General features: G+C 36.3%; 1 protein-coding gene across 3 annotated transcripts in view; it reads left to right on the plus strand.

Moving 5' to 3' along the window:
• GARNL3 (GTPase activating Rap/RanGAP domain like 3) overlaps nucleotides 1–12861 on the plus strand; it is a 223633-nt gene that overhangs the window by 200368 nt on the left and 10404 nt on the right. For all 3 annotated transcript variants that reach the window (XM_031954321.1, XM_031954322.1, XM_003757155.4), the window contains one exon: nucleotides 10216–10431. In XM_031954321.1, the coding sequence (XP_031810181.1) occupies nucleotides 10216–10431 (216 nt within the window). The remainder of the gene's footprint in view (nucleotides 1–10215; nucleotides 10432–12861) is intronic.

The raw sequence follows: 12861 nt of genomic DNA on the forward strand, positions 1-12861 counted from the left end.
GCACAGTTTCATCAATACAAAGAACTACCTCTGATCGGTTTCAGAGAATAGGAAAAATGCCTGGAGGTTTGAAATTTTTTCAATAAGAGCATCTCCTAGCTATTCTTTACATTAGAGCAGTGGCAACAAACTTAGTTGCTGGCATCTGGTAATAGAAATAATCCCTAAAATGGCTACTGTAAATCTAAGAAATAGGAAATCATCTGCCACTAATAAGGGGCTTTAACCTATAGTCTTGGCCCCTGGAGATGGCAAAAAAAAAATATATCAATGAGTTGAAGTTATAGGGAGGAAAACTTTGGCTTATCCTAACTAGTAACTCCCATTGGTCATTTTTTTGTTCTGTCCTTTCCAGGCCAAAGATCCTTCTTCTTAGCAAGAAAAAAAAAAAAAAAAAAACAGAAGGAAAATAGGAAATTAGCACTTTCATCTGTTGTACTTTCTTCAATACCAAGCAGTGACCCCATTTCTTCTTTAATCCTCTTTTCCCCAAAATAGATTAAAAAGAAACTTTTTTTCCTTGTCCTTTCCTTTTCAATCTCAACCGATTCAAAGCTTGTGCCTTCCTGATACTATTCTTCTGGGACCATACCATACTTTTATATTCATCCTGAATCTTGAATCCATCTTTCTGTCCTTGACTTTTTAAATTTTAAATTAAATTTAAGTTGGTAAGTTCTCCATGTTTCTAGGTAGAGAGCCAGACCTGGAATCAGGCAGACTTAATTTACTTGTGTGACCCTAGACAAGTCACTTAATCCTGTTTGCCTCGTTAGTAAAATAGGATGGAGAAGGAAATGCAAAAACACTCTAGTATCTTTGCCAAGGAAACCAAAATGTGGTCAAAAAGAATCAGACTTGACTAATCAACTAAACAACAACTCCTAAAGCTTAGGTTGCATATCAGACTTTGCCTGGCTTTTCTCTGGATTTCCAGAATATCAATTTCTCTGGTTAGTTTCTATACCATTTAATGAATGAAATTATCATTGAGACAAACCAAGAAATTACTAGCCGTTCTGCCTTAGACAAAAAAGAAAAGTCCCAGTTAGTGTCCAAATAATTAAAGACTTTCATCACTACTAAAAGATATCTGTCTTAAGTTTGTGATCTGTTTTCTCATTTATTCCTTCTTTCCATTCAGGTAATCTGTAGTATAACCTGATAACAATTTAGCTTCTTTCTCTTTCCATTTTCCTTTATATAAATGATCTCCAACTGTCTAATTTCTAGACTTTCTTTCATGAGTACATCTTCTCAATATTCAATGACTCCCACCAATAGTGCCTTTCACCCATCATATTCTTTTTTAAATGAGTTATACCCTTCAAGATTCAAATTTGATTTATAGGTCTTAGCTCACAATGTCTCAGTGATACCTGTGAAGGAGAATATGTATAATATCCGGGCTAGCTCTCTGGAGGACCTCATCAGTCAGAGTCAGGATCAGTCAAAGTCCTTGGTCTTTAGGAGGAGAAGTGAAGGAGATAGGCAAGCTTGCCAAAGATGAATCCTGGACTCTGGAGCCCTCTCTCCTCAGCATGCTGTGGCAGAGAGAGTCTGATTCTCTCCCTCAGCCCTCCAATCCTTGCCTTCAATTACCTCATCACAACACATTCAGCAAGTGCTAACCATGAGGAGAGCCATCAAATCACCATATCATCTGAATATATGTATATAGAATCATTATCTCACATCAAGTAGGAAATTCGCCTTAAGTGCTCTGCTGTCTTAGATTCAAGTACACCTTTTCAGAGTTTGTCTTCTACAAATATGCTTTGTTTTAGGACCTCTAGATCATCTTGCTTGTTGCCCATATTTTTTGCATTTGTATATAAATATCTGAGGCAATGGTTTGTACTGATGGCTTCTTTCTTGACTTTGTCACATCTCTGTTTCTATTCTTCTTTCCAAACTATAATTACTCTCTATGGTGTTTGTCTACCTTGTTGTCTATCCTAGCCAATTTTCTCCTTTTTTCCTTTTGGCTTAAATCATTTTAAAATTTTAATTATAGGAGCTGAAAAGGCCATTTGTTGCCCTCTTTATTTCTGATAGCTTAACCATGTTGCTCCTTTATGATAGGACTATATAGCATTTTCCAGACCATTACTTCCTATGACTTCTTTTACACTGACAGAATACAACTATGGGGTCTAAGAAGAGATGTTGATTTAAAAAAAACTATGTTTAAAAATAGTCATCAACTTGAAGGAGCACTAAATTCAGTCAGACATCATGTAGTCCAATCCCCTCATTTTGTAGATGAGGAAACTGTGACGCCCACACTAGCACCCCAGATACCTTAGAATCAGCTGGAGTCAGGATAAGCAAAAGTCCTTATTCTTTATTCTTGGTCTTAGATTCAGGATTGAACAAGATGGAAGCAGAATCTCTGCAACCGCCTTCTCCCTAGTCTACTGCCAAAGAGTGACTCTGGCTAGTCTTACTTCACCCCCTAGTCCCTCCTACAATCCTCTGTATACACCAATCATTGAGCCAGCACAGGATAGTGGGAAGGACCATTTTCCAAGCATATGCCCACAGAGTATTATTCAATCAGTAGTTAGCCTCAAGTGCTCTACCGTCTGGACCTCAGTGCATCAACTCAATAGTTTCAGCCCTCTACAGGAAACAGCCCCAGAAATGTTCAGTAATTTGCCCAAGGTCAACACACAGCTAGTATTGAACTCAGATCCTATGACTCTAAATCCCGTGATCTTTTCATTCTCCCACATCTGGTCCCATTTTAGTTACAGCCCTGAAGCTTAGTCAGCAACCATTACCCAATTCATATTTTGCAACCATTATGTCTCCTTTCTGTAGAATATGTGGATATATGCACCACTGAGGCAGCTCTAGTTTGAAACCTCCACAGTGTCACCTCAAGCATTTTGAAGATCCAAGAACTTTAAGGCCAGTTTGCCACAATTCATGATAATGTAAAATATCTACCAGTAGCAAAAGCAACAAGATCCATTCACTCAAGAAGGAATGACTGTCTCTCCTCCATTCTGACTGAATAATATGAAATATAGAGGTCTTATTAGTAGACTCTAGGAATCAATCCAATCCCAGGATGTTCCTCAGCTTTGGGAAATATGAATGGTCCTTTAGTCGGTATGCTGGGATTTGGTACATCACCTACAAATTCTTTACCCATTTAAAGATAAATTAGGAAGACTTGATAGTCTAATAACTAATACCCTGATCTTCATTAGCTTATAGGTTTTAGCGCTAGAAGATTCTTAGAACTCACTCTGTTCAATGCCTTCATTTTACAAATGAAAAAAACTGAGGCCTAGTGGGCACTCATAATAAGTTAACAGACTTCAGGTTCTAATATATGCCTTTCTGAATTTTTAAAACGAGTGCCCTTGCTGGTAGATGAATGAGTCCACTAATATAGCCAACTTTCTCTTTTTTCTAGATCCCTCACTGTAATAAAGCTAGCAACATATCTATTTATGTAGGAGATCTTCCAATTCCACACTTGATCTCAAATTTTTATTTGTTTGTTTTGGGTTTTTTTCTGAGGCAGTTGGGGTCAAGTGACTTGCCCAGGATCATACAGTTAGAAAGTGTTTGAGACCAGATTTCAATTCAGGTCCTCCTGACTTCAGGGCTGATGTTCTATCCATTGCATCATCTAGCTGCCCCTGATCTCAAAATTTTAAAACAAGCCCAATTTATGTCTGTCTCACTAACCCCAAGAGCAAACTGACTGGCAGAATTATTCCTTAAATGAGTCTCTCTAGTATTATATTTCCCACAAAAGGACAACTGGCTTTCTAGTATCAAACTTTTGTTTTACCTATAATGGTAGAAACATCTAATCAAGTAATTCTTTTGATAGGTGAAGTAGGAAGCAACTATAACTTCAGGCCATTTCCCTACACACACACACACACTCACATATTCTCTCTCTCTCTCTCTCTCTCTCTCTCTCTCTCTCTCTCTCTCTCTCTTTCTCTCTTTCTCTCTCTTTCTCTCTCTCCCTAATATCAAGAAAGTCATCTCAAAATCAGTACTATCTAAATGCTAACATTGTATAAAGTATTGAGGATACAAAGAAAAACAAAAATAATAAAATGGTACTTCCTTCAAAGAGTTTACATTCTAATGGAGAAGAAATAATATAAATTAAAATATATGAGAAGATGGAAGGAAACCTTAGACAGGATAGTGCTAACAGCTCGGAAGACCTGAAAACATCTCCTGAAAGCTTAAGCAGATTCTTAAAGGAAGCCAAATATTCTTTTTTTATTGAAGCTTTTTATGTTCAAAACATATGCAAGGATAATTTTTCACCATTGACCCTTGCAAAACCTTGTGTTCCAATTTTTCCCCTTTCCCCCACCCCCTCTTCTAGATGGCAAGTAATCCAATATATATTAAACATGGTAAAAATATATGTAAATCCAATATAGGCATATGTATTTATGCAATTATGCTGCACAAGAAGAATCAGATCAAAAAGGAAAAAAATGAGAAAGAAAATAAAATTCAAGCAAATAACAACAAAAGAAGTGAAAATGCTATGTTGTGATCTACACTCAAGATCCTCAGAGAGAGGATCCACAGTTGTCTCTCTCTGTGTGGTTGGCTTTTATCATCACAAGATTATTGGAACTGTTCTGAATCGTTTCATTGTGAGAAGAGCCATGTCCATCAGAATTGATCATCATATAATCTTGCCATTGTCATGTACAATGATCTCCTGGTTCTGCTCCTTTCACTTAGTATCAATTCATATAAGTCTCTCCAGGTCTCTCTAAAATCATCCTAATGATCGTTACTTATAGAACAATATTCCATAACACTCATATACTATAACTTATTCAGCCATTCTCCAACTTTTGGGCAGCCACTCAGTTTCCAGTTTCTTGCCACTACAAAAAGGGCTGCCACACTTTTGCACATTTAGATCCCTTTCCCTCCTTTAAGATCTCTTTGGGATCTTAAAGAAGGGAAGGGGATCTGTATGTGCAAAAATGTTTGTGACTCTCTTCAACAACGAAATGATTCAAACCAAGTCCAATTGTTCAGTAATGAAGAGAGAGTACAGCATAGCATTTCCACCCTTTCTGTTATTGTTGCTTGCGTTTCTGTTTTCCCTCTCAAGTTTTTTTTTTACCTTCTTTCTAGATCCTATCTCTCTTGTGCAGCAAGATAATTGTATAAATATGTATGCATATATTGTATTTAACATATACTTTAACATATTTAATATGTCTTGGACTACCTGCCATCTAGGGGAGGAGGTGGGGGGAAGGAGAGGGAAAGTGGAAACAGAAGGTTTTGCCAGGGTCAATGTTGAAAAATTACCCATGCATATGTTCTGTAAATAAAAAGCTATAATAATAATAAAAAGATTTCTTTGGGATATAAGCCCAATAGAAAGACTGCTGGCTCAAAGGGTATGCACAATTTAATAATTTTTTTTAGCACAGTTCCAAACTGCTCTCCAGAATAGTTGGATCCGTTCACAGTTCCACCAACAATGCATCAGTGTCCCAGTTTTCTCACATCCACTCCAACATTTGTCATTATCTTTCCCTGTCATCTTAGCCAATCTGAGAGGTATGTAGAAATACCTCAGTTGTCCTAATTTACATTTCTCTGATCAATAATGATTTATAATACTTTTTCATGACTGAAAATCATCTGTTTATATCCTTTGACCATTTATCAATTAGAAAATGGCTTGAATTCCTATAAATTTAAGTCAATTCTCTATATATTTTAGAAATGAGGCCTTTACTATAATCCTTAAATGTAAAAATGTTTTCCCAATTTTTTCTTCCCTTCTAATTTTGTCTATATTATTTGTTTGTACAAAAACTTTTTAGCTTACTATTATCAAAATTATCCATTTCGTGTTCAATTATGAGTTCCAGTTCTTTGGTAGCAAATTCCTTCCTTCTCCACAGATCTGAAAGATAAACTATCCTGTTCTTCTAATTTGCATATATCATTCTTTATGTCTAAATCATTAACCCATTTCAACTTTATCTTAGTATATAGTGTTAGGTGTGGGTCAATGCCTAATTTCTGCCATACTAGTTTCCAATTTTCCCAAAAGTTTTTGTCAAATAGTGAGTTCTTTTGTCAAATACTGGGTTTGTCAAACACTAGATTGCTGAAGTCATTGACAATATTGTCCTATGAACCTAACCTATTCCATTGATCAACTATTCTATTTCTTAGCCAGTACCAAATGATTTTGATGACTGCTGCTTTATAATATAGTTTTAGGTCTGGCACAGCTAGGCCACCTTCTTTGGTAATTTTTCCATTAATTCCCTTGAAATTCTTGACCTTGTTCTTCCAAGTGAATTTTGTTATTATTTTTTCTAGATCTGTAAAATAATTTCTTTGGAGTTTGATTGTTATGGCACTAAATAAATAGATTAATTTAGGTAGTTATGCCATTTTTATGACATTTGATCAGCCTACCCATGAATGGAAGCCAAATATTCTAAGAATAAAACATGGAAAGATCATTCTAAGCATGGAAATAGTTGTCATGCACAAGAAACAGTGAATAGGCCAGGGCGGCAGAATCAAAAAGTACTTGGATGGGATCAGAATGTTAGAAGATTATAAGATAGAAAGAAAACAGTTTGTAAAAGAGTTTTAAAAGTTAAAAGACTTTATGTTTAATCATGAAGGTAATAGGTAAACAATGGAGTTTACTGAGAAGGTTGACATAGTTATATGTAAATTTTTTAGAAAATAATATTGGCAAAATTTGCAGGGGTGAATGTTGAAAACTATTTTTGCTATATTTTTGGGGAAAAGTTATTATTCTTTTAAAAATAAATTAATAAAAGAACATGAAGAAGAAATAAAGCAAATTGTTAGAACTTAAAAATAAAAAGAAAATAACATTGTTAGATGAGCAGGGGATGAATTGAGTGGAGATTTCTTCCTGGAAATAGGAAGACCAATGAGAGCTAAACTGAGGTGATTGTGAAAGTAATAATGATGAGATTTGGCAATGGACTGAGTTGAGTGAGAGTAAGTGGCTAGAAAGACAGCAGTACCCTTCTCAGAATTGGGGAAATTCAAAAGAGGGGGACAGTTTAGAATTAAAAATTTTGGACCTATTGAGTTTGATATACCTATAATATATCCAGTTAAAAATTTCTTATATTACTAATGATGAAGCATATTATCTGCCTCCAGAGAAAGTATTTTTTACTTAATTATTTTTTTATTTGAATATCTTTGTACAAAATAACTAATATGAAAATTTTACATGATTGCATATATATATATATATATCTAATTATATCTAATATAACATATCTAATAACTAATAATTATATCTAATACTCATCAAATTTCTCTCAGGGAGAGGGAGGGAGGAACAAGAAATAGAGGGATAGAATTTAAAACTCAAAACTTTAAATAAAAATGTTTTTTAAATTGAAAAAAATATATTCTATACATACTTGGTGTAGCAGAACTGAAGTTCAGGAAAGAGAATAGAGCTGGATGAACAAATCAGGAATCATCTGCAGAGGGATAATAATGGAAACCCTGGGAGCTGATTAGACCATCAAGCAAGATACAGAGAAAAAATAGAAGAGGACCCAGGACAGACCCTTGGGGAATACCTGTAGTTAATAGGCATGAATAGGCATGAATGAAGAACCAGTAAAAGAGACTCAGAAAGAGGAGAATTAAAAGGGAATGAAGTCATGAAAACCCAGAGAGTAGCAGAATAGGAGCAACAGTATTAGATGATACAAAAAAAAAAATAAATAAATAAATAAGGAAAATGCAAATTGAGAAAAATCCATTAAATTTAGAAATTAAGAATAATTGGTAACTTTGAAAAGAATACAGAATCTAAACTGCAAAAGGTTGAAAAGAAGTAGGGAGACCAATTGTGGACACCTTTTTTAAGGAATTTAGCTGAGGAGAGGAAAGAAGAAAAATGATAGCTGGGAGGTATGGTAGGATCCAGGAAGGATTTTTTTTTCTTTTTTTTTTTCCTTTATTAAAGCTTTTTATTTTTCAAAACATATGTGTGGACAATTCTTTAACATTAGCTCTTGAAAACCTTGTGTTCCAATTTTTCCGTTCCTTCCCCCACGCCCTCCCCTAGAAGGCAAGTAGTCCAATAAATGTTAAACATGGTAGAAATATATGTTAAATCCAATATATGCATACATATTTATGCATTTATTTTGCTGTCTAAGAAAAATCAAATCAAACCAGAAAAAAAGAGAAGCAAAATTAAAATGCAAGCAAACAACAACAAAAAGTGAAAATGTTATGTCGTGAACCACACTCAGTTCCCACAGTCCTCTCTGGGTGTAGATGGCTCTCTTCATCACTGAACAATTGGAACTGATTTGAATCATCTCATTGTTGAAGAGAGCATGTCCATCAGAATTGATCATCATATAATGTTGATGTTGCCATGTTCAATGATCTCCTGGTTCTGCTCATTTCACTCAGCATCAGTTCCTGTAAGTCTCTCCAGGCCTTTCTGAAATCATCCTGCTGGTCATTTCTTACAGAACAGTAATATTCCATAACACTCATATACCATAACTTATTCAGCCATTCTCCAGTTGATGGCCATCCACTTAGTTTCCAGTTTTTTGCCACTACAAAAAGGGCTGCTAGAAACATGTTTGCACATGTGGGTCCCTTTCCTCAAGAAGGATTTTTTTAAGGATAGGAAAGAAAGTAAAGAGCCAATAAATAAGAAAGAATTAATAATTAGAGAGATAGCGTAGATAATGATGGGGGCAATTTACTAAAGAAGACAAGAGGAAATGAGAGCAATATGTATGTAAAGGATTGGCAAACAGAAGGATCATTTTATCACTCCAAACCACCTTTTTGTGCAATTTACCAAAAGCAATGAGTTTGATGGTATATTTTCAAAATTACATACAGCCCAATATGGATAAGGTGAAATCTACCCACAAATCAGTGGCAATATGAGAGCCCTTCAGGTAAGTGACAGTGTCTGGATTGTCCATGAAAGGCCACTGGTCCCTTCCTGATTACAAAAAGAATGGACTTTTGGTTGGAACTCATGACACTCCATGTTTTACTAGTCATTACTTCAAAAATCCAACAGAAGTTACAGTCCCTCTGATAGAGTCACTAGCAACAGGTGACTAAAAAACATAGCACATTTAAGTGTACTGTTTAATCAACTGGAAGATATGTAAACTGAAAGACTGAGCTTAGGAACATGCTCAGAATCCCAGTGTTTTAACAGTAGTACCCACACAGTTTCTTTTATGACCCCACAAGGGTAAGAAACAGGTATGCACAGAAATTTATGTGTCAGTTCTAGAAGGGGGAGTAGGCTTGGTTAAAAGCAGTTGTTGAGCAGTTGCCTTAAGCAAGCTAGAAGAGCTTTAATGGCCTGAGTGTGAATTCTATTGGCCTTAGTTGATCCCTTTTCATCTATAAGGTTTGACCTTCTTCATTGACTTCAATTCCTAATTATCCTCTTGATACTTCCCATTAAGTAGTCTGAGGCAATCAGATTTGTGGATCCTAATTTTCTCTGAACAGTTTCAGGTACCCAGGCTACGGTCCTCTCAGCATAAAACTAGGGCAAAATCAAAAGAGCACTGGTTTTTGGAGTCAGAGATCCTAAGTTCAAATTACCACTATGCATATCCCCCCTCCTCACCAACACTTAATACATGTGTGATCTTTGGGCAAGACACTGAAGCCCTCTGGACCTCTGTTTCCTTACATATAAAATATGAGAGTGAGATCAGAAGGTTTCTAAGCCTCCTTCCATCTATAGATGATAGTGCTATGCTCTGCTATCACAGACTTTGAATTATCAATCACAGTTCTTCAGTTGTGTTTAGATTCTTTTAGATATTCTAATGAAAGAAGCCAGAGTAGCCCACTAAGAAAGAAATTATTCTTTGAAGACTTGTGATAAGGTGTTAGATTCCTATTACTTTCTGGGGTAATCTTGTTGAGCCATGTGAATTTTCCTATACATGTACTGAATATGTTACTAGAAGAAGCTGAGATATCATGATGAACAATTCTCCCTATTATCATAATGCCCCTCAACACTCAGAAAATAATTATATTACTGATTATATTCTTTCTTTTAAATATTTAGCCCATGCAGTGTGTGTTTACCTGAAATATTGCTTATTCAAAAACATATATTCGCTTAAATCTCTGTTTTTCCTAATTATGTTTTAGGTGACATTCCCTGTAAAAACCTATACAAGATTCCTCTGAGAAACCTTGTTGGCAGAAGCATTGAGCGACCTCTCAAGTCACCCTTGGTACCCAAGGTCATCACCACCCCAACATCAGTGGGGATTGGCATAGCAGCCATTCCTGTCACTCACTCCTTATCCCTATCTCGGATGGAAATTAAAGAAATAGCAAGTAGGACACGAAGAGAACTACTGGGTAATTTCCTATGGATTGGTAGCACCTTTATTTTAAAATCTACCAGTGATTTTTTTTAACATTAGTCAATCTTCTCAGAATAAAGAATGAAAAGGTAAATTTCTCTAATCAGAATTCTTGTTCAAATCATCTAAGTAAACATTTATTAAATGCCTGCTCTGTGCAAGTTACTATGCACTAGTGAAACAAAGACAAAAATAAGGTAGTCCTGCCTTCAGGGATCTTACTTTCTCCCTGAGTGGGGGGGGGGGGGGGGGGGGGGGGGGAGAGGGAGGGGAGACAGAGAAGTAAATACAAAATAGTTTAAAGGATATGAGGAGAGAACACTAATAACAGGATGCAAAAGAAAGAACTCTAGATGTGGAATCAAAGGACCTGAATTTGAATCCAGGCTTGGTCAAGCAGGGTCACCTCATGATTTTAGATAAATCATTTAATCTTCTTCAAGATGCCATGTTCTTGGCAGTAAAATGACATATTTAGCCTAGATAACCTCTCTGAGTTTCACTTCTTCCTTGGTACAATTAGAGAACTAGACTATGTGGTCATTAGGGTTCCTTTGAGCTCTAAAGCAATGGTGATCCTTTGATCAAGGAAGGCCTCCCAGAGGTAGCACCCAAGTTGAAACTTGAAGGAACACAAGGATCTTGAGAGGAAGACAATGAAGACTGGTGCACTTCAGGCCTGGGGAAGTGTTCAGAGGTGAGGAATTGGCTATCCCACTTAGGGAGAAACAGCCACGAGTCCAGTTTGTAAGAAATATCGAGAGGGCAGATGGGGGAAATATGATATGAGACTGGAGAAGGGGGATAAAGCCAAATTATGGAGGCACCTCAGTAACTGGCATTGCCTACATATATAGGGATCCAGGGAAGGTTTTTAAATAAGAGAGTGATTATTATCAGGCCTGATTTTGGTAGCTATAAAGGGAGTGATTTGGAGAGATAGTCTGAAAACTGGAACACCAGTTAGAACTTTGTTTCATTGATCCAAGTAAATTCAGAGCTGGGAGCAATCCTAGAAGCCATCAAGACCAACTCTGATTTTACAGAGGAGGCAGGAACCTAGAGAGGTTATGTGACTTGCTTGAGATCACAGAGCAGAGCTGGTATTTAAACCCATGTTCTGGGACTCCTAATCAAGTATTATCCACTCTTTACCAAATATCATGTGATAAATATATGAAATAAGGCCATGTCTGTGTATGGAGGAAAGGAGGTAAATGCAAGAGAGGTTGTGAATTTGGAATCAACATTATGTGTCAAGTGATTGGATATGGGAAGGGATAAGGGAAAGGAAAGAATCAAGGATGACTTCAGGATAACATACCTGGTGGTAATATCCTCAAAAGCAATAGGGAAATTTGAAGAAAGGAATGGATTCAAGAGAGATAATGAGTCCTGCTTCAAAATCTTTAGGACTCATATAATATAAGTGACTCATCCAGGTAGAGGTATAGTAGTCAATACTTTATGCTTCTTAAATTGAATGCAGGCAGGCCAACATTCAGAGTAAAGATAAGGGCTGGATACTCAGGATAGAGCCGTGAGGTAGGAAATTCATAATAATCCCACAAACAAGACTGAGAAGATGTAATCAGGCAAGTAGAAGAAAAAATAGGAGAAAGCAGTATCATGGAATAGAGAAAAAAGATGCAATCATTAGTGTCAAAAACTGAAGACATGATAAGGAATATGTGAGCTGAGAAAATACAATCAAGCTTAGTAGTAAAGAACTCACTGTTAACCTTTGAGAGAACAGTTTCAGTCAAGTGTTGGGAATAAAAGTCAGTGATAAGGAAGGGAAAATAATGAGTGTGGGTGACTTTCTAACAATTTGGCAGTCAAAGGAAGAAGAGATATTGGATGACAATCTGAGGGTAGAGGAAAGTCAAGTGAAAGGTATTTTTTAAAAAATGAGGAAGATTTCACCATGCTTATAGACCTTGGGGAATCAGGTAGTAGATAAGACAGTTTGGAAATAAGAGAGACCTAGGCCAAGAGAAAAATACATGAACGATGGGTAGGCTCCCAGAGAAGAGATGGGATTGGATTGAGGGCACAAAGGTTTAGGTTTTGGTAACTAGAAAAGCAATTTTTTCTCTCAAAGATAGGAATTAAAAAGTAAAGAACTGGTAAAGATGTAATACTATTTTGAAGGATGAAGAAGAGGATTGAAGGAGCCCATGGTCTCTGTTTTCTCAGTACAATAGGAGGCAAGGTCATTTGAATAAGTGGGAGTAGAAGGGAATTAAAGAGGTGAATGAACAGGGGTGGATGAAAATCAGGGTGTATATTGAAGACCCCAAATATGAGGGAAAGGTTAGAGTAGAGAAGACTGTGAAACCCGTGTATTAAACCCCATAAGAAAGAAATAGCTTGGAAACCAGTAGATTTACAGCCATAAGTCTCTGGAGAATGTGCTAAGATG

The sequence above is a fragment of the Sarcophilus harrisii genome, chromosome 2 (genome assembly GCF_902635505.1).
Source record: "Sarcophilus harrisii chromosome 2, mSarHar1.11, whole genome shotgun sequence".
NCBI classification, from domain to species: domain Eukaryota; kingdom Metazoa; phylum Chordata; class Mammalia; order Dasyuromorphia; family Dasyuridae; genus Sarcophilus; species Sarcophilus harrisii.